This window comes from Colius striatus, chromosome 6 (assembly GCF_028858725.1).
Source record: "Colius striatus isolate bColStr4 chromosome 6, bColStr4.1.hap1, whole genome shotgun sequence".
NCBI lineage: Eukaryota > Metazoa > Chordata > Aves > Coliiformes > Coliidae > Colius > Colius striatus.
The window spans coordinates 19,585,817-19,608,874 of NC_084764.1; the positions used below are offsets into that span (position 1 = coordinate 19,585,817).

General features: G+C 37.1%; 1 protein-coding gene across 7 annotated transcripts in view; it reads right to left on the reverse strand.

Annotated features, from left to right (window-relative positions):
• RALGAPA1 (Ral GTPase activating protein catalytic subunit alpha 1) overlaps positions 1-23,058 on the reverse strand; it is a 133,857-nt gene that overhangs the window by 2,249 nt on the left and 108,550 nt on the right. For 6 of the 7 annotated variants that reach the window (XM_061998463.1, XM_061998462.1, XM_061998461.1 and 3 more), the window contains one exon: positions 7,491-7,615. In XM_061998463.1, coding sequence (XP_061854447.1) covers positions 7,491-7,615 — 125 coding nt within the window. Of the gene's footprint in view, positions 1-6,834; positions 6,866-7,490; positions 7,616-23,058 lie in introns of all 7 variants that reach the window. The other variant, XM_061998459.1, reaches the window with a different exon arrangement.

A 23,058-nucleotide genomic window follows, 5' to 3' on the forward strand; every position in this document is an offset into this window, starting at 1 on the left:
TTAGTCCTGCAGAAGTCAATGGGGGAACCCCTGCTGACTTCAGTAATCCAGAATATCCCTTGCTATTTCTTCCAGATCATGCTATTACTGGTAATTCTTCAAAACCATGCTGCAGTAATCAGAACTGAAGATCTCTCTCTTCTTCAGTATACATATATAAGTGGTGTATTTTTCATATATAAGGGGTGTAAAACCCATCCAAAACTGATCATGATTTATTTTGAAAGACTTCTCTAAAAATCAAATGAGGTCATCAGGTGAGAACTCTAAAAGTACATTTAAAACATATTGTCATAAACCTCTGTAATTTAGTGACCTGGCTGTCCTCTGCGCTTGGTCCATCACCTGCCTGCTCCAAAGAGACCGCATGGTACTTTCCATCTTTTGCAAAGTGAGGCGACCCATTGAAAAGACAGGGAGGAGAAAGGGCTGTTACTTGTTCCCCAGCTGGTGACAGTAATTCTGTTCATGAACTAGGTACTTCATTGCCAAACAATGTGGAAAAGCGTGATAATGCCTGACTCACTGTGCCTTGCAGAAAAGGCAGGCAGGGAAATATGCACTCTCATTTTCTGAAATTCTATCTTGTTCTAATTTTACAAGGAAATAAAGCATTTCAAATAGTGGAAGTTACAGAACAGAAAATAACCGTTGTTGTTTTGCACAGCATACCATTCACAGCTAGCGTGAAAGACCTTCCGTTTCAAGCCTTTGCCCTTTACCTTGATGTGGCCAATGCTTTCTAGTGGAGGTTTTGGAAGGAGAAGAAATATCACAGCATTTCTTTCTTTGTTGAGAATGAAGAAGTGATGAGGAAGGAGGAGTGGAAAGAAGTGAGGAAGGGGAGGAGAAAAGATAAAAGATAACAGGTGTGAGACATGAGACACGAACCGCAGAGATTGAAGGGTATTAACAGATGAGCACAGAAAACGGAATTTTGAATTTCTTTATGCAATTGCTGCTCATGCTACAGGTTAAAGAGAGTGATGAGTTAGTTATGTGCAATGAAGCAACAGCTCTGAAATCTGGTGTCATACTTACCGACTAAGCATTACAAGAAAAAAAAGGAAGAGAGAGAGAAAGAAAAGAATTCTATAACATTATCCAGATTCGGCAACCTTATTCACAGCAACTGAAATACATCCTAAACATTGTCTAAAATGCTTGCTTCAAGTCTGTGAAAACAGTTAAATACTCACACACATACACACAGTCGAGAAGGAAAAACAAATGGCAACTCAGTGTATGACTTCTGATCCTCAGCTGTTCCACAGTGTAAAGTATGCTATAATTGCAGCCAGTCTCAACATGAGACTCTGGAAATCACGTAAAGAGGCAAACCCAGAGTATTTAATCTAGGTAGTCTGCATCAGAGGGCCAAACCTAGTGTGAAATTTTATCATGGTTTGGATAAAGAACACGTTAAAACCTATTGTGTTATTCCAACTAAGGTATCATTCTAGTCAGACCTTTGATTTTTGTTTCCAATTCCTGCAGACAGAAGTACAGATTCACAGGGAACCCTAGTTTTAAAATAAACTTAGAGCTACTGAAGAACAGAAGTCATGTTAAGTGATTTTCACATCTGAACATATCACACCAGAAAAGTGAAGAATAATGGCACTTAACAGACGTTTAAGTCTGACAGCAATCAATAGACTGATTAGTAACTAAATTTCTTTGCATTTTAGATAAGCATATATAGATATACCTATAGATACATGCATACGCACATACACACATGTGGATATTAAGTGTGGTATATAACAATTTTGCAGGTTTTGTTTCCCCTTCACGGGTTTAAAATCTTCAGTGTAAAATGTTACTATCTTTATCTCTCTAAACAATGTACTATTTAGTTATCCAGAATATAAAAATAGGGTAAAACGAGAAAGCTGTATTGACAATTGACCTAGAACCAGAAAGTTTTATAAAATAAACAAAATAGATGTGTTAGGATTTTTAAGAGGCTGAAAAATGTCAGGAATTGATCCCTATTTTTCACCTCTTAGCTTGACAAGCAACAAATATCATAGCCTGATCAGCTACAATATTTTTGGGCCATAATGTCAAGCTGTTTCCATTGCTTCTCAACAAGGAAGTGGACCAACAAAGTTGAAATGCGACATTTTCACACTATTTGAAAACATAAGGATCTTCTAATCATAGTATGTTGGTTATTTGTCTCAGAAGTTTACCATTTAAATGTAAAATGGAATCCTAACTACACAGACTGAGTCAGAAGTGAGGTGGAGAAATGCGGGGGTCTCATAACACACACACATTTGCCATGACTCCTCTTGCTTGTCAGTTTGGACTTTCAAAGAGGTGAAAAATTCACTGGGTAGAAGCCTGACAGAGTGCCGATGTTAAGACAAAATGCTGCATGGTAAGACTACTCTCAGTGCTTCTGGCTTTATCCCACCTTGTTGTCTGGATCAACATTTTCCTGAGTGCCCCCTACAGGAATGACCACAGAGGAAAGTCAGTGCTTCTGCATAGTGGTATATTTTGATGGTCATTTAAGATACTTCAGTGCCCCTCACCACACCTTCAGGGAAGAGGGCAATCGGGTTTGTACAGCTTGTGCCCTTTGCCAAGTCCAAGTCTGGCCAAGTCTGCCATGCTCAGCAGAGCCTTGCTAGAGTCAAGTAAATTAAGCCTCTCACTAATTTTGGGAAATGAGGAAAGGATGCGAGAAGCGGATGCAGGGAGAAAGACAGCAAAAGCAGCTGCAAAGCAAGACGAGAAGGTGAGGCAGACATGGGTCTAAAGTCCTGGGAGACTGAAACTGGGTAGAAGAGAAAGAACTAAGAGCCAGACATGAGAAAGAACACAGCAAAAAAAAAAGATTAAGTTTATGGCATATGAGCAGCGGAATCCACGTCCACTGAAGAATGCTCCTCAGAACCTGGCTGAAAACATGAGTGCTTGGTAAATCCACTCCTCTCTGTCAACTAGTATCTGTGAAACCCACCAGCACAATTCTCTGTCTTTCCACTAGTGGAGATTCAGGTAGCGTTAAGATAGCTTATTTTTGCTTCCAATTATTGCCCTATCCCAGTCTGCAGGAGGTGGTGGTGGACCTGGAGGTTGCAGTTTTGCTCATGAAGCATGTGGCTGTTAATCAGGCTACAGAAGTTCTCTTTTGCACGAAGCCTTAAAGCAAAAATTGAAGGAATGACACATGGAAAATGTTGTCAGAAGACAAAAATTTCATAATGTCAGACATTTAAAAAATAGGAAATGTCGGGATCAAATTTAAGTTCATCCCCTTGTATGCACAGGATGCTTTTTAATTGGACAATCATATTATATTTTTTCTTTCAGTGGACCCATTTCATTAAATGTAGAAAGTTGACCTCTTCGCAGTCCAGATTGAATTTACTGCTTTGAAGTGCTGTGGATCCTCAACTTACCCATGTGGCTGACTTTTGGACAATAGTTGAGAATACATAAGCTTTCAGCTTCAGTCACTCCAATATGAATTTTGTTGAAAACTTCATCTGTTTTGAGTTTTTTCTCTGATTTGGAATGAAAAAAGATTCTTCCTACATTTGGCCTGGAGAAAATAAGACTCTTCCCAGTCCTGCCAGACATACAGCTCTCATTTCTGTATTCCAGCTTCACTTCCAATCACAAACTTCAACCATCACCAAGTGTTGCTTAGACCCTTCTTCAGTGAGAAGAGTGCCATCATTCTCATCCATGAAGGGGTAATCCAGGGCCAAAAAGATTCCCAGTTCAAATTTACACAGTAGTATGCAGCAGAAGGAATTAAGATGCGGGAGCTGTTGAACTTAAGCCTTTATTGTGCAAGGCTGAAGTACCATTACCTCTACATTTCCCTGCTTCCCTGTCTGTACAATGGCTTCCCTGTCTGTACTTCCACTTACTTTGGAAGTGGGGCAGCAGAATTGTTTTGAATATAGGCTAGAAAATACAGGAAAGATTGTGAGAATCAAAAAGTCTGACACTTATCACAAGGAAAATACTACAATTAATCTAGAGAGGCCTCTTCCTTATAAGGTTTACTGTACTGAGGCACCATAGGGAGAGAGGGGGAAAAAAAGGATAGAGAAAAACCAAACCCAAGACATCAGCACAGTTTAAAGCTCAGAATCTTAGCATCATGGGGTCAATAAGCCCTTCAATATCATTGAGCTTACCACTGACAGTTCTCTCAACCTATCCTGGGGTCACAGAAGTCTGGTTTACTCAATAGCTCTACAGGAGGAGTTCCTCTACTTAACAGAGTATTTGCAGTTACTCTATTTATCAGCCAGCACAAAGTAAAAAATTATAGTCTGTGATTGACTGCAGGTAAATCTCAATTTTTAAAACCACACACATCTACTACACTAGTCAGGTTCCTAAACATGGGAAAGTCGACTTGGTCAGGTATTTTGACAGGGCAAACTAAGCATCTAGATAAAACAGCAATCACACTGTATTGAAGAACAACCACTATAAGAAAGGAAACGTCTTTTGGTGAGGTCTGAGCCTTTGACAAAATATGTCAATCTGAGTAAACAGTGTTTGTTCTGTTTGCACTGTTTATCACAGCTCAAATGAAAAAAATGTCATGCTGAACCCGGCCAACAGGATAACCACAGAACAACAACACCTGGTGATGGGCTGTAGCAACTTCACTGTTTCTGTAAGTCTTTCTCAGTAGAAGAAATAGTAGATAATATTTTATACAAGTTAAACATATTCAGAAATTGTAACCTCGGAGATCATGATCCAATTACAGAATCAAGTCTACAAAATCCAAAATGTGGATTTTTTTTTCCCTAGTCTCTTCTGGCCAATTATTTTTCATTAAAAACCCCCAGATATAAATAATTTGTATTTAAAAGAATTGTTAGGTATTTTTAGCAGCTAGTCAGAAATTTTCATATGGCTGGGACATGTCTGGCAGGGAGCCTGCAAGGCTGTGTGAGTCATCTTGGGGTGTTGAATGCATGTGGATCCCCAGGCAGAACTCCAGTGCCACTCCTATGCACAATCCTGGTACGACTCAGATCTCTGCACCTAGCTTTCAAGAATTTGCCTGTTGTAGGGACTAGAAAACTTAAGGGTACTCCATTCTGATGGAGTCTTTCTTGGGATCACGGTCCATCAAAGTTCTGTGTCATCTGTAGCTTCCTGGTTCATAGGTCTGCCTTTGCAAGAACTGGACACCAGTGGTTTCCAGGCTAATCCCAAGCCCTTTTTGGTAGATGCCTGCAGTGTTAATATATACCTGCCTTAGGTTTCAGAATTTGTGCTCTCCAGAGTCAGCTTGAAGGCAGATGGTGTGGTGCCACTCTAGGCACTCTGTCCTGGAGCTGAGCATCAGAGCCCTAGCTTGAAATGGGGTCAGCCTTCAGGCTGCAAAGCACCCCCATCTTCCCTGTCAGGGGAAGCTCAGTGTCAGGCAGGTCTGGGGATGGGTTGTGTGTCTGATGCCAAGTCACACTGTGCTGCAACTCCTAGGCAGCTCCTGGCTGCTCCTGACACTGCTGTGTTGGTCAGCTCCATTGCACTGCAAAGAATGTGACCCTCAGGACAAGACAGCATGTTTCTTGGCATGTAAACACACACATGCAGATGTGAGATACATCACAAGCTCAAATTAATGAGATTCCTGCGGTAAGTTATTACATTTGACAGAAAGGTAAAGTCTAAAATCAAGTTTATCTTTTTCTAGACCATGTTACAGAATACCAAGTGTGACTAGGACAATTTTTAAAGGAATACAGGAATTGCCACTGTAGAACTGAGTTCTGCCATGTATTAAACTATTCCAGAAAAGCAGCATCACTGTACCTTGAAAGAATGAACTAGAGGAAGAAGGCAAAATGATTTAGCCTGAAATGAGATTTCCAAAAATGAATAGGCAGAACTGATACAAGTGCACTAGAATATAGAGTATATACTACCCACACAAAAGCGTACGGTGTTGAATGCATACTGAATGCATTAGGTAGCAAATGTGGCAAGGACTGCTATCTCTGGTTATTGTTTTTAATGTTTCTAGGTACAAATTTTTCCTATTAAAATATTTTCATATGTTAAATTGTGTTACTTTTATAAAATACCGATTTAATTATTTTAAAATTACTTGCTTTTAATTTTGTTCCACTTTGGTCTTGACTGCACTGGCATCATTACACCACATTATATTTTGAAACTGCACTTCATTTCTATTTACGGCTTATACTTTCAAGCAAAGGAATCTCAATGTTCAGTCATTCTTTCTGAAATTCTATGACAACTCTTTCGTAATTTTAGGATTTATTTCTACATATTTTTGCAATTGAGAAATTTTGATATATCAACTTGCCAAATTATTATTACAAAATTTATTTCATTTAAATTTACAGCTTTTCCACAGCAGCATTTTGATTTGTCATGAAACAGAGGTTTCTGAACAAGGAATTTCAAGTGTTACACATTCTTCTTCTCCTTCTCTTCTATGTTATCACTGCAGAATGTCTTACAACATCAATGAAAGACAGTACAGGGTACAAAACACACCACTGCCATCCAGTACTACTTGTTCATGCTGAGAAACAAAGGTCAACAACATTAAAGTGTTACTCATTCAACAACTGTCTCTACCATTAGTTACCTTAATCCCAGAACCAGTGTTAGTGCTTCATGCAGACCTGGGTTAGTAAAAGACTACAACTTTAAGAAGATATAGTGGTCATTTCTCAATCAGTGTGAAATTCTTTTTAGTGTGAACAAGGGCAACAAGGAAAGTTTGCATACAATTTAGTTACAAGCTTAGTGCTCTAGTAAAAGTAAGAGGAACAAAGGGTTTTTTTTGACACTTTGTCTTACCTTCAGATAAACAGAACTGATATTTAATGATCTAAAAAGAGGGGAAATAAAATAATGAAATAATCATAAGGAGTTCAAGAAATTGCAGAACAGGAAGGCCTTGAGTTTCTTTTACCCATTTTCTCATTAGTAACTGAAAATGCAGTATCCTCTTATAAAATAGGTATTTACTGGAAAGCAAAAATGACCTTAAAACCAATTTTGAAGATAACAACCTGGAAACAAAATTGATGATTGCAAGGCTCTCAGAGTTCCAATTTAAAACTTTACATTTTTAGAAATGTAGTGAGTTTTAAAACTTTCTTATGAGGAAAGTGTGCTTATATTAAAGAATGTATCTAGCTGAACTAGCCTAGATGAAAGAGTACCAATGCATCCATGAAGACTTTATACAGAGGAACATGATAAAATTCACTGTAAAAATACAGTGTCTGGTTGCTATAGTCAAGCAGTTTGCCAAATCTTAATGTCAGGCACTGGCTTCTGATGCCAGGCAACAGAATAAAGATTTAAAGGCAACTTTGCCCAGGTTCTCAAAAATGTACATATAGTTTCTTTGACTAGTGGTAACACTTAATGATGTATTAGTCTTTATAAGTAAGGATACTGCATTTCAAGTAATATGATATAAAAATAGTTTGTAACTGTACTCTTACCTGTCTCTGAGGGCAAATGGTGGTAAGGTGCTGGACAGAAAACCTGAGCAGCAAAATCCTCAAATGTTGTAGGCTCTAGATGATGTTGCACAATTGTTTGAAGGTATCGTGCTCTCTCCTCATAACTGGTTTATAGCCAAGAATCAAGGATGAATTTATATCATGTACTGAAACTGCTAAACATCAGTGCCTAGTAATTCAGAATTCAGTGACTATATGTACTTATTTTCAATTCTTTAGATAACTGTATCTGATGCTCTGAAGTAATACCAACTGTAAGACAAACATAACTAAGGTAATCCTTATGGTTCGACTACCCTTTGTTAATGTCTGATGCAAAACTTTCTGAAATTTTTATTGAACGACATCAACTCAAAATATTTTAACTAACTGATTTGCCTGTACTCCAGCTACAATTAAACATAAAACCGTTACCATTTTAAAGAGGTACAGCATGAAAAAATAGCATAAACAAACCAAATGATTTTGCACTTTTTCATAACAAACTGCTTCCATAATCACTAAACACACACAGTTGTGATAAATACACAGAAAAAAAATCAGTATTGGGAAAAACACCTCACTAGCTACGACCTTAAAACAAGCAGGAATATTTGTAAAGAATCCGCAGGACCCTTAAATACCGACTAACAGGGTGCCGGCAGGGCAAAATACTGCACTTCCTTCTTTTTCTCTGTGTTCTCCCTCTCTGATATTATTGACAAGAGACTGGTATCCTGAAGTGCTGTTGCTTTTGAAGAACCCTCTCCAGGCTTCTTGTTCCAGCCGGCCTGATTGTGCTGTTAGCACAGAGAGAGCATGAAAAAGAGAGAATATTTCTGCTGTTCATGAAAGCAACTATGGAAATGGCTGTCAAAATGTAGAGCAGCAGGCAGCAACATACAATTATCAAGAAAAACTACCATGCTGACTTCATGTCACATAGTTCCTGAACTGAGAAATCAGTTAACCTTTTCTCTAACAACTTTCAAAGTTCTCCAGCTGGACTCAGTAGGCTGAATGAGGGGGATCTTTCCGTTATCTTAGATGACTGTAAAATGATCAGAAATGTTCCACGACATTTACTCTTCTGCACTTTTTTTTTTTGTATTTTATTTATACATAATCATGGAATCATTTCCCCCTTACATAGTTCTGTTTTCCTACAAAAAAAACCCCAACAAACAAATCAGCATCCTGTGAAGGAATGCACTCAGAATCAGTTTCTTGAAGGCTGTCGGTTCTGATTTCAAGTTTGCTGTTCTTTTTGAGGGGAACAAGGACAGTGAGGAAACTACCTTTCTGACTCCATTCCACCACCTGTGAAATAGGGATAATAATCATCTTGCAAGCATTTTTTAGCAATGCAAATATAAAAAAAATGCATTGCAAGTGATCAGTATTTTTAATATCAAGTGTTAACATTTAATATAAATCACAATACTATTTTCAGTTACGAAAAGAAATAACATTCTCAGCCCCAAATTAAAGCTGGAAACAATACTCTTCATCTTAGCTTATAAAACTTTACTTCAACAACTAGAAAACTACTCCTATGAAACCATTTTGAAGCTGTTTTCTGTGTTTACAGTAAATTCTGCAGTGTATCTAAGTAATAATAAAAATGTATAGAGACTATATTAATTGAAAACAACTTCTAGTGAATAAAGTGACCTTCACGATATTTCTTTAGACCACAACTTGGCTACATGATGAAACTAGGAAACATTTTCCCTCCAAAATCTGTGTTCCAAATTCTTTCTGGATCCTGAGACAGCTGAACCTCAGCAGAACTCTCGGTCTGGAGAAGCCATAATAGAAGCGCTGGGACAAAAGAAAATACAAAAATCTCCCATTGTAACAGTTCTTAGGTTGGGGGATAAACACAGTATTGAGCCTTAACAGAGAAGAGTAATATAGCACAGTTTTTAAGAGGCTATGTATAAGTGGTAGAGGATGAAACTGATGGTTGAAGTCTAAATAATACTACGTATCTCACAACTTGTTGAAAAGCACTTTTTTCATTGGGGGAGATTCACAGCTGCTGAATTTTCTGCAGTTAATAGAGTCCTTTGATTCACAGCAGTGCCCCTTGCACAAAAAATACTGGCCTTTGTGTATTACCAGAAACTAATTTTCTATTTGGCTGAAAAGGGAAAAATGGGGTTATTGCTTCTCCCTCCTACAGAGCTTTTCATTATGCCTGATGCACTCAACTTCTAAGCTCTTCTGAGAAAAAAAAAATAACTGAAGAGGCAAGAGGTAGAAAAATGAGCTTGTTAGCACATTAGAAGTGAAGTATCTTGGTGGGCCCTAGAAATTCCCAGTGGTGTGTTAACTTATCACTCTATGCATGCTGGCACTGATAGTCTCCCAATTGATCACTCTCTTTTCGCACCAAAGGTGCTGCCAGGAAGCAAAGGCTGAAGGCCCACAGGAGAACAGGCTGCTATCAAAACAAGCTGTTTTTAAAAGTCTGCTTGAATGGGTAAAATGTTTCATGAAAAAGTAGGGTGGAGACACCTACCTGCTTTTAAAATGCCCTACTTTCAGAGGTCTCTCAAGGAAATCTTTTAGTTTATCCTATTACATCCAAAGCTTATACACAAATAAGGCAAAAATTGAAGAAAGAGCTACTGCTTTGACAAGGACATTCCCATTCTACAATACAGGTGCCTATCTCCTAACCAAATGAAGAAGTCTCAAAATAGGCGCTGACTGAGGATAATGATATTTTCATCACCTAGTGGAGAGGACTTGCTTGTATCAGTTCTAGAAGTCTAATTCAAATGCACACTTAGCACACCCAGAGAAAAGCAATTCAGCTAGCCAGGCTGCTGTTCATCCTAACAATCCACAAAACCATCTGCAGCTTGTTAAAAACAGAATTCATTTAAAAAAACCCCCAAATCTGATGCAAATGCCAAGTCTAAAGCTTGCTGTACTCTGCACTAAGAAATGCCATGCTGTCCTCAGAACTCATTTTCTGTATTAAAGACTGAGTAGCTGAGACTAGGATACTTCTATTCACTTAAGACTTTGAGAAAATTCTAGTATTTTAAAATTCCAAATTTGTATACTTTTGTGGCTGAGACAATCTAGTTCTATGCTGTTCTGAATGCAAACTATCTGCAAGAGTGACCACAAACCCAGGGAAGTTAATTTCTACATTACTTCTAATAGGCTAGACATTTATTTCTTTACAACACTGCTCTCTAGGGAAGAGTTATTAGCACCTACAAATTGAGTGGCACATACAGACTCGATGGCTAGTAATAAGAGGGCAATGCAAGCTGTATTCTTATTTCAAGTGGATGTTGCCACTGGCATCAGCAATTAAGACAGAATGGGAAGGATGCAAGGACAAACCAATGGAGAAAGACTCTGGCACAGAGTGACTGAAAACCTAAACAATAGTGATGTGAACTTTCTGTTTCTGAAGAAGGTGCTAACTGGAACAAAAGAGAAAGATAAAAAGGTAAGCTCTACATTAATTATACAGACCCTCACCCAAATCTGTCAGCTGAACAACTTGCAGATATATAATGTGCAAAAAGGCATAACAAAAAAATCTAATGATTTTGTTATACTTTTTAAAGTATATTTATATAAGGTATTGTTCTGAAAAATACAATCAGTACAAGAAAAAAAATCAGGAATCATAACATTGTAAGTCACTCAAGGTTGTAGTCACTCCAGCTTAATTGCAACCCATTGTACTTATTCTCTAAATCTGCAATCACTTCTACTGAAAATACTGTAGTTTCCTTTATTAATGTGAACATGCAAATTTTTTTAGACCTGTTGATGTGCACTTGGGAGCAAGCACCAAAATCCTGGCTGTCAGATCATCTACTTATGCTTAATCTGTCTGAAAAACAGTATCTCATGTCGATACCTAAGAGCTCTCCAACACTGTTAATTTTATCACTTTCTTTTTTTAACACAAGCTCTGTTTAGATGCCTATGGCAGAACACATCTGCACCTTGCAGGTTCATTTTGCATCATCTAAGCTAAAAACTTTTCAAGCCATCTACATGGAGAAATTATCGAGGCTTCTACTTCACATCTCAGTTCCTGACATACACTTTTCTCTGGTCTCAACAAATGAATTTTGATTCCTTCTTGTATCTACTTAGATCATTGCACTTCCTGAACATACTGCTTAGATGAGGCATTCTCTGCAGGAATTGCCACCAGTCTGCTGCTTCCCAGCACAAATGCAGGCTGCTTATTTTAACTTTACAGTCCATATCTATTTGATCAATTTTATCAAAACTACTCTTTTTTTCTCCAGCCACTTAATGCAGGCAGTCACTCTCACTCACCATGGTGTTTTTAGACAAGAACTTCTGTGCTTTTTTCCACATGGCTTCTTCTGCCTAGCACCACGTATCTGTTAAGTCTCCACAAAACAATCCTTCCTAAAACTCTCCCCTTTGCAATGATGTTTATTGAAAAACAAATACGGAAAATGCTTTGGAAGACTTAAGTCCACTGCTCTGCAGGTCACGCAACTGTTCATGCTGTCTACTATTGTTTCACATTTCCCTGAATTTTTTATCTGCCTTCAGTTGTTGTCTTCAGTTTTATAATTGGCTTTTTAACTTCTGCAGGACAAACAACATCTGTCTTGTGCTGTATTCCATCTCAGTATAATGAGACTGGGGTCTATGCTAAGGATATTGTATGTCCCACAATAATAAAAGCAAAACGGCTCTCCTTGCATTTTCAGTCACCATCTTAACCTTTTGCCTTTGTATCCAAAACAATTCCTTCACATTTTCTTTTTTTTTTTTTTTAATCCACACCTTTGTCATCCTTCAGTTTGGTGAGGAAATCTACTTACTACATTTTCCTGCAGTTATCCTCATTTTTTCTTTCCTGTAATTTTAACCATGAAATCTCCACAAAATCTCATACTTCACATTGTTCAGTCTCTGCCTCCATCTTTCAAGTACTTCTGTTGAATTCTTCTCCTCATAGTAATTTCCATAGTGTGTCATTCTGACTACACATTTTCTTTCCCTTCTTTTTCACTCCTCTCAGTTTTAAAACTGAATAAAAGGAAGACAGTAAATCCATCTAGTATTTTGCAGTTTAAGAAGAGTAGGTGCATGATTACTACACTACAACCATGCAGGGAACATCAATCCTAAAATGCCATTAACCCGAGGCTGAAAAAAATTAAGAAAAAGCAGTTTCAGCACGGAGTAAAATTTCCAAGTCTTTTATTAATGACGTGGCACTTCATAATTCTGTAATTTATATACTATCAGAAAGTGCTAGATTCACAACATGGCTGGAGAAGAAATCCTAGTGCCTGCTCCAAAGACCATTTGACAACAAACGCTTCCTGAGCACAGACTGGAATCCAGGGACTCTCCTCTCCCAGGGCAGTACCATAACCATTAGACTATACAGATGAGCATGTACTTCCCCTGTGATTCAAAAGAGACCTTATTTTATGAAATGAAGAGTAATTTCAGCAGTGAACAGACTGTGCCTGATTACAAAATGTCCTCAGTCCCAATGGTTAGAACAGTTTTTTAAGAGGCAAGAGATGTGGCCTCAAAATTGGAAACCACTCTCTCATTTCCTGGCTGATGGATGTAACTAGGGAGTTACCCCCTGTTGTGTTTGTGTGGGCTCTAATCCAGCAAGTGTATCTTCAAAGCTCTTAACACTGCTGCCTTGCAGGTCAGATGAGCAAAGAAATCCCTACCTACACTTTGGATAAAGACAGGCGTGAAATGGGCATTTGGCTATTCAGGATATGGCAAGGATTTAGGCAACTCTAGTGCATACTGAAGCCAGCAGATATCCAGGGAATGGTGGCAGTGAAAGCTTTAGATACCTGTGAACTTCAGAGGTATCCAAGACTAGGTGTTTGCTGTGGGGAGGTCCCATTACCTGTATTTTAGACTCAGGCACCTATAAGGCCAGGCAGTAGGAACTTGGGTCAGACCAACAGAGTTAAGTACTCTGGCCAATATGCCCGAACACTCTCAAGAGTTTTGGAAAAAAATAAAATGTTTTCTAGACATTTCCTCAGCAGCTTCTGGAGGACAGGACTGCGCTGCAGAAGCTACTCAGTGACAAACACTTAAAAACAGTATAAGGAGAACAAGAATTATAGTAAAAGAACACCCTTTATGAAAAGGAGAAAAGTTTGGGCTCTTCACTCAATTTTTTTCTGTCACTGTGTCTCTGACTCAGAAAAAATCAAAATGAGACCCTTCCATGAAAGTTCTACTCATAAATCTTCCCTCTTAATGCTTATGTATTTTTATATACGTGCACACCTGTGTAGCAAATCATAGTATAACTGTATATTGGAATATGTGATCATAATACTGACAATATGCAGTACCTGCCATTTTTTTATTCTGGTGTTAGGAAAAAAGAGAAGGTTTTGATGACCGACTCTTTGAAAAAAACTAGAGAATGCATTTCTAAGTAACAAGATGGAGTTTTTCATGTTAAATTACAAACTACTGTCAGAAATACACACACAGCTGCATCACTGGCAGTTCCAACTGTTAGCAAAACCATCTAAGGAGTCAATAAATATTGATATGATTGTGGAGAGCATGACTTTGTCAGTCAGGCATTTGGAAAATAATTTAGACAAGCAGAAACCAATGTGCTGCTCCATCCCTAACTGGAAAATGAAAATTCTCCACTCACAAATACTTGCTTGTAGGATCAATGGACACCTGCGAGAGGTTTTTTATTGTATGTCTACTCTATTTATATAAGAGATTAACAATATTTTAAGAAAAATACTTTAAGATGACATCCTCTTGTTTACTATGTATGCCCTCTTAGCAAATTTTGAAGCTCTTTTTGTTTTCTTTTCTAGAAAAACTCAAATTTGCAGTATTGTCAACATAAAAGAACTCCTACAGGATATTAAAGATCAAAGGAAACCAAGAAACAGTGAGGCACAGTGAATGGCGTATGTTGGTAGGAGATTTTAAGTTTCTTGCTCCTTGGCCTTAAAAGTTTTGCAAACCCCACAGAATTAATTGCTGCAGCTTGAGGTAAAAAAAAAAAATATGAAAGCATCAATGCTATTGTGCAGGTTTTTCCTAGTAAATTGCAATTCTTAATGTCAAAATGTCAAAGCAGGATTGCCTCCTGTAAATAGGTAACAACTACAGGTTAGGACCAAGGGTTTACAGAAGCTGAAAAGTTTGCCATAGCAGAATCTGACATCTAAAGGAAGACAGGACAAAACCCACACATCACAGAAATGGAAGTTTTTTTCTGAGAAATTTCACTCTGAAAGAAGAGACTGTGCAGTAGTTGTCAAACCAACTGAACTCATACTGAGTCACAGCAATTTGTACTCTTTGTTGGCTCTTAGAATGAAGGATGGAAGACGGGCTGATATTGATCCAGTGTTTGAAGCCCTGCAACTAGCTGCATTTTGTATGTAGGTGGGTGATCAGTATCAACTGGCCACACTGACAGCAACAGTTAAAGTTCTGTTATATTCTGAAAGGTGAATGCAGAAGTGGTATCATGGTGTTCCCTATTTATTACATTACAGTAATTTCCACATCTAGTTTGCACAGTACACAAATAAAGAGTTTTGGGTTTTTTTTTCCAGCTACAACCTCTGTTAAGTCAACCTGATACTTCAAAGTCAGCTTGGGTTCTTTTTTGTTTCTTAAATACTGCCAATATTGAAAATGGCATATAAATATTCTGCCTTGTGTATCTGTTTACACAGCTACACTATAAATGAAAGCAGCTTCTGCATATGCAGTTGGAACTTAGCCACAACACTGATGATTCATAAAGCACAATTCAGTTCATTCTCCTTATATCTGATGCAAGTTATTTAGGGAAAAGAGAAGGAAAAATTTCAGTTTCAACCGAAACTCTATTTTCAATATTATTGATATCGCTTTTGCCTATTTTCTTATTCATAAACACAGAATATGAAACTCAGAGGAATCAAAGTCACATTTTAAAAATTAACTTTTATGTTAAAATGCTTTCATGAAATGCAAAACTGCAGAAGGGACTCAGTATTAATTATCCAAAATAATTTTAAGTAGCAATGTAGATATGACAATCTACTAATTAATGTAGACAACTCATTTAATAAATGAAAATAAATATGCAAAACAAGTAACAGACCAAGACTCTGGAATTTAAGCAAATATAGAATTTAGTATCAAACATCTTTGAAAAAGATTTTTATTAACACAAAAAGGGTTTTCTGAGGCATGTTCTGAGGTATCTTTCTCCATGAAGAAGGGAATTAATAATAGATAAATCCATACAAATTAATCCCCTAATTCCAGATCTTGCAATTTGTTTCCACACACACAGTTGTGTCATTACTTAAATTAATATAATGAAAACGACTTTTTTTTTTCTACTAAAAAGTTCAATAAATCTGTGATAAATTAAAAGTACCAGGCAAATTTTAGCAACATACACTTTTGATGTTTAAAGGCATTTCTCTTTAAGAGTACTAATGTTACAGCTAAGGGAGATTATTTCCAGTATATCTACCCCACAGTTAAATGGTTAAAAGTTCAGTAAGGTAAGCATAGGCTAGATAAAGTTGCAGCCACTGTGTTTCCAAGTCCATGCTATTGCTTTCTGCCTAGTTTGCTAACACTATCTATTGAAAGGCATTTACTTAATCTGAATTATGTTAAGAATATTCATTTTTACAGTGTGAGCACTTTTGAAATTGCTAAATTACAGTAAGAAATTGTAACTGATGCTTACATTTTAATTGGAAAATCTGATATATTTAACATTCTGCAGCATTGTCCTTCCAGGAAAATCTTTGCTATATTGTTTATTTTTATGTTGCTCCATCAGATCTTACAGCTGACTAAATTCTTAGGTGGTTTATAACATCATCTCGAAAGAAAAAGCTGTGATTCATCAGTGCAGACAAAGCTGGGCTTTAATCCATTCCTATAACCATATTGCCAAGTCTATATTGTTTACATTACCTCTCAATTAAGAGACTGGCAGGACACCTGGTACTTCTTTATCTAAGTCCCATGGGCTGCCAGATGACTCAAAATCCATAACAGGTGCTAAGGCAGTGTGACTGTAGCTCCATTAACACAACCTCGAATTGGATAAAATTTGGACTATGCTTAACCACTTAAAACACTGAATTATGAAATGAATAAAGTAACTACTCTGCACCAAGCTACTTTACAAACGGCACTTAAAAAGTTATGTAGAATTATAGTGTAAGTGTAATGGACTTCCTACACATTTTAATTTTAGTTTAAAAATTGTCTAGGATTAAAGTATATTAAAACCCTGCTGCATTAAAAGTTGGGCTTTTTTTTAAGATAATCACACATAAATATCTACGTACTGAACTGAATGAACTCTAACTCTGATCACCTTCTTAGGCAGCAAAAATGACAAAACTGATGTTCAGACTTCTAGCAATTTCAAAGTTAAGTGAAAAAACTATGAATAATACTAATTGACTTCAACTCTGTAGAACTCTGAAGTTACGATATTTTAAGGACTTTGGCAAATGAAAGCATCTTATGGAAAGATTTTAAAAACAAGGTTCAAGTGAAAAACTGAATGATAAAATACACTAATTTGAACGAAAAAATCCCACTGCAGATCTTCTTTCAGCACTTTTTCAGCTAAGGTGACTGAACTAAGTATTAAGCTTAGACAATGACAGAACACACCTCATGAGAGAAAAAATGAGTATCAGAAATTTTACAGTGGACAATTACTTAAGAACTATCTGTATCTAAATGTGCAGTAATCCAATTAAGCTTCTATTTAATATTGTAATTATCAAGAACACAATATAGTGATTTTATTACCAGAGTAAGCAGTAACAAAGTGCAGTAAACTGTCATTTAAGACAGTGTCATACTATCTATGATAAGCAGCATATTGGCTTAAACTAATGCACTATATGCCTCTAGGGAACAACAGGCTCAGAGACTGGGTTTTAACATCAGAATCTAGCCATTAATCTTGACTTAAATACAATCTTCTCTGCAGTAAGAGGAAGAATGGGCATTCAATGAATTATCTGTTTGAAATACAGCAGGAGCACAGTAACACAAACATTGAGCAGAAAGTCTCAGTTTCGGAATCATTTATTATGTATTGCTGGTTTTACAAACCCTCAACTGCATTTTAGCATGAAATTAAAAAGATAGTAAGATCAAATGGCTGGCAGTAACGGAAGGACGAATACCTCAACACTAGAACAGGTTACTCATTAACCTTAACTGACTGTGTGGTTAGAACACTTATGACAGTTATTTACAAATACCCTGCCTGTCCATGTTTTAGTAACAGGCTCCAGAGGTGAAAACAAAACAGCGAAGGCAATGGTGCCGAAGGCCTTATGTGGGCAGAATTCCTCCTCCAGCTTCCAGGGAGGATTTGTCTTACTAACGTATCTAAGATGGGAATCGATGAACCTGTAAGGTATGTGGTGATAATTGTTTTGAAGGCACTTGGAGCTACTACTGCTTCAGGCCCTCCTCGTAGCGATATTCCTGCCGTCAGGCAGCAAGGCTCAGCTCTCTGTCAGCCACGGCTCTATGGGAGCCCACATGGGAGGCACGGAGCCAATGGACCACGGGGCTGGGCAAGTTTATTACGGATGCTGTGGCACCACATGTGCCAATGAAAGAGGTTCTGGTGCTGCAGTCATCACTTCAGCCCGCAACGAATGTGGAACAGTACAGACTAGGGGGAACTGCAGCTCACATACTAACTTCTAATTTTGGGAGAGGGATCTATCTCTGCTCTGACACTCCGCATTACATCACTTTTAACTCAAGTAATTGAGGTTGATGAGTGTAAAAACACAGAAGCAAAACCGTCCCTTTGGTCTCTGGTATTAGCAGGTTTATGCATTCAAATGCTTAAATTTCTATCTTAAATACTTTCTCTGCATATACACATGCTCATTGATAAGAGAAATAGTAAGGAAAATGCTTTTCATGAAGACATCACTACAAACTGTAAAACTGCACAAATATGAAATTATATTAACATTAAATATTGTCCAGCAAAAAGGCTGCACGTAAAGACATTTTAATTTGCAATTCCACACTACACAGTAACAAATTTCTCACGTGAGAAATTTTGTCATGAATTCCAACCTGTACTTTAATAAACTTTATAACTACCTTCCTTTCTTTTATAGCTGAAGAAACTGTTTTCTCCTTACCCTGGGTTGCTGCAGTACTGATACAAGAAAATCTACTTTTAAGTCTCTTCAGATAGCAGTAAAGTTGATTTTAAAAATGATATCTTAAACTCAAAGACAAGCAGTTTCCATTTAAACAAAGAAAGCAAATATTAATTTTCAGTTACTTCCTTCTTTCTTCATTTTGAAGAGCAATTAGTAAAGTGGCCCCTTCGCCCTCCTCCCTAGTGCTGTCAAGCTGTTGAGAGCAGTTTGCAGCACTACAATGGGACTATTGTGAACACAGCCTGGGCTTCCTTCCCACCGAGAGTTAAATGGGCAGTTCCTGCTGCCCATGATTGGTGTCCAGCGAAACAATACTTAAGAGCCAGGTTTTATCAGTTCCACGCCAAAGAAGTGAAGCCAGGGAACCCAAGCCTTCCTATCATGCTGAACCATATGCCAACCCGGCTGGCCCCAAAGGTTTATCACTAAGAATCAGGATCCATCATGTCCCCTGTGAAAATTCACTTCACATACCTTCTGTGAAATGCATGGCTTTGCTGAAAACTGACCTTTTTCCACAATTGGCAAGAACAGATGGACGGTAACTATGGTTTGGCAAGCAGAAATTAAAGGATTTTCTAATAGCCTGCATTCTTCTATGTTTGGGAAGAGAAGCATTCAGGAGGAGATAGATATATTTGTGACTCACGGATCTATTCAGGTGCAGTTAATCAGCAATTAAACTATTTTCTCAATGCCTAGAAAGTATATTGAGATTAATTTGATTGGTCAGGCTATGATTAGGACTCACGTCCTTCAGACTACCATATGGTAATTCCAATTACTGTAACACTAACTTTTAATCCTTGCTTTACGTTATTCTGTTTTTCTATTAAGTATGCGGCACATAGAGAATAACTCTTTTTGGTTTTGATCTGTTTATTAAGTGAGTATTGTTGCACGAAGTACATTCCATACACTGACAGGTATTATAGAAACCCTTTTTCAGTAACTGAAATACAGACCTGCAGGAGAACAAAGACAACTGATGTGCTAGTTTCTATTAATCTCTTTTTTTTTTTTTTTTTGGTACCTATCATTTTCTAATCCCTCTGTTGGCACTGGAAAGCATGTCCCAACTGTCTTGATCGCCACATGCAGAATGACGCAGAAAGGGTTTGCCAGTATCTTATTAAATTCACCTGAAAACATCACTCTCGGACATTAATGTTTGATGGTTTTACTTGTTATTATTAATCTCCCCCATTTTCCACCAATTTGAATCAGAATCAACCATACACATTGGTATAGACTTAATCCTTTATATATAGACAACTTTTAGTGTTTTAACATATGAATCTTTCAAGTTGTATGCAAGTCACTTATTAGGAATGAATTTATGAGTAGAAAGAGATTAACTCAATAAAACAATGTTGTCTTTTGCAACTACTTTAAAACCATTTATTGGAAACATTAGGAAAAAAAAGTTTAATCATCCCTGCTTTTATTCACAGACTTCTGAGAGCTAGTTGGTATTAACAAAAAAACTGTCATTTTATGTTACATACAATGCAATCAGATCTGCTTAAGACTGAACAAGTTTATGTTTTCATTCTAGTTTAAGGACTCTTAGCCTTCTCTCTGCAAATTTTTGTTTAAAAAAGGGATCTACAAATACTAAAAACATTTTAAAATGAGTGATTGCTCGACTAACTTCCAGCTTACAACACACAAAAATATTCTACCTTAAAAAGATACAGTAACAACTCCCCTTTCTCAAGAAATCTGTACTGACAGATCCAAATTCAGAAGTTCTGGGAGGCTGATAAAACGCACTTCACTACTTTTTAGGGTAGTCCACTGACAGACATAATTTACTCTAAACCAGAATGCTACTGGCATAAGCCTACCTGTATTTTATAACAAAATCAGTAGAACCAATACTTGTCCTTCAGGTGAGTAAACTCAATTTAGAAAAGAATGTAGAAGAACCTAGAAAATATGTTTTGTTAATAGTACAGAAAGATTTGAGTCTCCCCCCGTAACTGTCTACAACATCAACAGAACACTCAGCTCTTTCAGAAGTGCAATTATTAGTAGAAAATTGTATTACTAGAGTAAATCAGTTTTGTCTCATTTGATATTTCGCTTTTTTACCACTTTCAACAGAGACTAATGCATTTCATTTGGAAAGAGTAACTAATAAAGCTGTACTTACTACTAATTGAAAACCCAAGTTATAATTACTTTGCAATGACAACATTATTATCCTTATACTCATGTGCTTACAGTACACCTCTTTTAACTTTTGTTGAAAACCTCCCAGACTGCATAAATGAAAATATAGTACATTACAATACATCTTTCAAGCTTCACACTTCAATTTTCTCAAAAATGCATGAAAACCAATTGAAATTATGTGTATGTCTACATGAAAGTGTAGTAAAACCAGCAGCTTGGAACACACATCTTCAAGTCTTTCTCCAGTAGTTATTTGAAGTGCCTATATGACAAACACTAAGGCAAGAATTTAAAAACCTATCACTAATGTTACTTCAATCAGTTGTCTCTAGTGGCAAAAATCAAAGGCATTTAAAGTGATGCTTTGGAATTATTCATCACAAAACAATTCTAGTCTTTCAACAGGTAACTAACAAATGATGGTTGAGAACAGGCTTGTACTACCTCTGAGGTCCAATTGTTACTCAGAACACTGCCTACTTTTGCTCCCTGGTGTTGCATTTTAACTCTAATTGCATGATCAAGCCAATAAATAGGACTCAAGGGACAAAAAAAACACTACAAAAGTAGCTACCCTGACAAAACCAGAGGTCGCAAGAAAACACACTTCAAACAGAAGTGAGGCAAGACGAGACAAGCGAAGGAGAGGTATCGAGGCTTGAAAGACAGTCATTAATACTGACAGATTACTGTAATTCTGGCTGTCAGGGTGATCGATTTAAGCAGCATATGCCAATCAATACTCTCTCCGTTTACTGAGCAGCATTATATTTTATATATATATATAGATAGGGAGAGAGAGAGAGAGAGAGAGAGAGTTAGGTAAGATGTCCCTAAGACAGGATTTCAAACCATACTTAAACATAAACAGCACAATTTGTGCTTTGGAATCTTAAGCTATTTTTTCATTTGGTCATTTTTTAATTGTGCAAACTTCAGTGTGATGTTATCCACACAAAAGTTACTTTAGATTATTCCATTACACTGCATTGCCATCATGTACACAATTCTTCAATGTGAGATATTTTGAACTGTTCCAATTTTCTGTATAACATATTAAAACACTAATTGTGAATACAAACATTCTTAAATGCAGCAGTTAGTTAAGTACTGCTTATTTTGCTTCTTTTTGCATTAGTGGGTTGCCATTCTGAGTACTTTAGCTATCCATGGTTTACAAGAAACCAGTCCTCCTGTTATTTCCCCTGGAATTTTCCTTACAACACGACATCGAAGGAAAACACATTAATTGGATGTGTTAGTTCAATGGAAAAATTCTATAAAGATAATAAAAATAGCTGTTACTGTCATTGGCTACCTACACACACATGACTCTATATAGAGATATAAAACTTTTCTATTGAGGTCTTATAATGCACAGAGAAACTGTTACACACGATTCCTTGAAACTCAAATGTCTGCAAAATCTATTAAAACAGATACTTGTAAATGCCTTGGAAAATCCCAGTTTTCATGTTACACCACTGTATGCAGAGATCTAATTAACCACACTTTGAATTACTAAAAAATCGCGTGAGTTGTTAGCAGAACTAGGATTTGGGAGAATAGCAAAACCAAGAAATCGAAGAACACTAAAGACTGAACCTCATATTCTCTACCTCGTGATACTTGCTTGAACTCAGAAAATTTCTGTTGCTGAACAGTAAAATAGGTTTTAGAAATAACTCTCTTTTCTTCTGGAAAAAACAGTGGGGGTCATATGATGAACTCATCATGGCTTTTACTTAAACTCATCAGATAAGGCTACAGTGGTATGATTCAGGGATGGGATATTCACAGAAATCCTGAAACTTTCAATTATTTGTGGTAAAGCATATGGAGTAGTATCTAAAAACTATATCAAGCATTATTTTTAATGTCTGCTGCTTCTCTTCTGTAATGGAAAAAAATAAGTAACAAGTACCTTAAAACCTTGTCAAACGTCCTTTGGGAGGGGAATACTATATAAGGCTGAAACATGAAATCACATAAGCATGTACTTCTTAAAGAAAAATGCAATGAGAAAAACAACACATTAGCAGTGAGATAGAGGAGGGGGTACTGCTGCTTGGTTAGCAAGACAATGTAAGTATTTTTTGTGTGTCACCTGCTGTGTGCATGTATGATGCCTGTCGGGGAGGGGGTAC